Genomic DNA, 2399 nt, shown 5'->3' with positions numbered 1-2399 from the left:
GAGGGAAAGCAGCAGTGGCAAGACAGTGAGGGCAGACAGGATGCGTGTGGGAGAGCCACAGGGGCCCCAAACCACCAGGGGAAAGGGAGACGCAGAGAAAGAGAAAGGATAATAGAAAAAAGGAAAATGAAGAAAACAACAACAAAATGAAAAGACAGAGACAGAACAAGCAGGAAGAGATGCCCAGAGCAGACGAGACAGGAGGAAAGCAGAAAGGTGGAGGCAGGAGAGAGTGGCAGGGACGGACAGGCAGCACAGGGGCGGATAGGGACGGCAGGACAGAGACAGGAGTGGTCCAGAGTGCAGGAGCAGGAGGGGAGGAGGGGAGGACGGGCGGGAGGGGAGGAGAAAAGAGTGATGTGGAAGGGTCTGGCCCTGGAGTCCGGGGGCTGGTTTATCAAATGTAGCAAAGTGCAGGTTGAGAAAGTCAGAATGGACCTTACTTGCCTTCGACGACGGTAGCAAACTTTTTGTTGCTACGAGGGATCTCAGCCCCACAATATTTCACTTTAAAGAGAAATGGAAACAACTCTTTGATCTCGGGATCCTCAGGGGTGCCACGGGAAGGGGTGGGGGAGAGGGGCAGGGGAGAGGAGCAGTGGGGAAGGCGGGGGAGTCAGGGGCAATCAAAATAAAAGAACAGCGACCACGGGAGGGATGTGGGGGACAGGATGGGGGCCAAGCGGCAGAGAATGAGAGGCGTGTCAGAAAAAACTGAGGGCGTGCGTCTGTGTGCGCGCGTGTCCGAGTCTCCCTCTCTGTCTCTCCAACTCGTAGGTATGATCGTAGGTACGTTATGTGTGTGATCCATCCCTGGGTTGCTGGCGGAGGGGGAGGGGAGACGGGAGAGGGGAAGAGGAGGAAGGGAGAGGGCCACCCCCAGCCCGGCCCCTGGCTGGCTCAACTCCATCGGTCCGTCTGGGAGGGGGCCGGGGGGTCTTGCAGGAGCAGAGTCTGACCCGTGCAGGATGAGGGGAGGGAACTGAGGGAGGGGAAGATCGGGTGGGGGCAGGAGGGAGAGGGGTGGGGCGGGGTGGCAGTACCTCAGTGATGCCGAACGGTATGTTGCCCACGTAGAGGCGCCGGGCCTGCCTCGTCATCTGGCTCCCGACTACGGGCACCGGCGTCGGGGTCACGGCCAACCCATCGGGGGTCATGGTGGGGAGAAGGGCGGTGGCTGGAATCTGACCCGCAGCTTCAAGAGGAAAGAGAAGATGAACGACATCAGGGTGACCCGTCCCCAGCTCAGGTCCCGCCACCAGAGAACACCCCTTCAGACGAAGGCTCCTTTCCCCCCATCCAGCAGCAACAGCCCCCACGCAGGGGCTAGAGCCCGTGGACGTAGGTGGAGGCCTCGTCACCACCGGGAGCACCCCGACCCGCCGCGCTCACCCCAGGGCAGCCGGTGGGGCCTACCTTGCATGGCCTTGTACTGCATCGGGGTGATGTGCTCGAAGCCGGGAGGCGGCACGTCCCAGTACTTGCGGACCTTCTTCTTCTTCTCATGGCGGGGGGAGCGACTGGGGGGAGGGAAAGTGGGGCAGGGCACCCTCAGTCTGACCAATAGTCGGCCCGCGAGCCCTCCCAAGAGCCCACCAGCTCCCCCACCACGTCAACGCCGCTCTGTGAGAGGCAGAGGGTCTGGGCGATGTCCCCGGGACTGGACGGGGCAGGCAGTGGGTACAGGGTGGGGAAGGCCGAGGGCGGGCCCGGGCAGGAGGGGCAGGGGAGAAGCTCACATCAGTCCACCGTGCTCCTCTTTAGCGCCTCTGGTCAAAGGTTTGCTGGGGGAAGGGAGGGAAAAGCATGGGGAGGGTGACTGGGACCCTCGTCTTCCCCACATGCCACACCCCCAAGGGCACTGCGCCCCCTTGTGCCCTGCAGCCTCCCCTCCATTCCTCAGCCCAAGGGAGGAAACAATAAAAGGAAGGGGCCAAGACAGACCACGCGAGTGCAAGGGGGAGGCAGGAGACCACCCCACTCCGCCCTCCTCGCCTAAGGGGCAGAAGGCACAGGGAGACTACGAGGCAAGAGGCACTGGCGGCAGAGCCCACGACTGGGAGAGGTGAGCAACCCGGCCGCCCACGCCCCGCGCCCCTTCTCCTGGAGGCAGGGAGGACTGAGACTGACAGACTGGCCTCGCAGAGTCCGCAGAGAACCAGAGTAGAAAGGGGACGGCCTCAAGGAGAGGCAGAGGACAGCCCCTCTTCTTGGAGAAGACAGTCGGCCCCAGGCTCCACGCCGGAGCCCACTGCCCCCAGCAGACCGGCCCAGGGCGGGCACTGGCCTGGAGGCCCCCCCAGGGCCCCTGGGCAGGGTACACTGGCGACACCCGCTCCGGTCCGGCCCCAGAGGTCCCAGTACCTCCGCCGCCGTCTGTCCCGGGAGGCGCTGCGGTG

The 2399-nt window shown here is 63.7% G+C and overlaps 1 protein-coding gene across 2 annotated transcripts in view; it reads right to left on the bottom strand.

Annotated features, from left to right (window-relative positions):
* U2AF2 (U2 small nuclear RNA auxiliary factor 2) overlaps positions 1 to 2399 on the bottom strand; it is a 16823-nt gene that overhangs the window by 11006 nt on the left and 3418 nt on the right. For both annotated transcript variants that reach the window (XM_027772601.1, XM_027772602.1), the window contains exons 3-6: positions 2365 to 2396; positions 1740 to 1784; positions 1417 to 1520; positions 1044 to 1195 (exon numbers count right to left, since the gene is read on the bottom strand). In XM_027772601.1, the coding sequence (XP_027628402.1) occupies positions 1044 to 1195; positions 1417 to 1520; positions 1740 to 1784; positions 2365 to 2396 (333 nt within the window). The remainder of the gene's footprint in view (positions 1 to 1043; positions 1196 to 1416; positions 1521 to 1739; positions 1785 to 2364; positions 2397 to 2399) is intronic.

The sequence above is a fragment of the Tupaia chinensis genome, unplaced genomic scaffold (assembly GCF_000334495.1).
Source record: "Tupaia chinensis unplaced genomic scaffold, TupChi_1.0 Scaffold000286_1, whole genome shotgun sequence".
Classification (NCBI taxonomy): domain Eukaryota; kingdom Metazoa; phylum Chordata; class Mammalia; order Scandentia; family Tupaiidae; genus Tupaia; species Tupaia belangeri.
The sequence above is the reverse complement of the archived record's forward strand: the minus strand, read 5'-3'. Positions and strand labels throughout refer to the sequence as shown.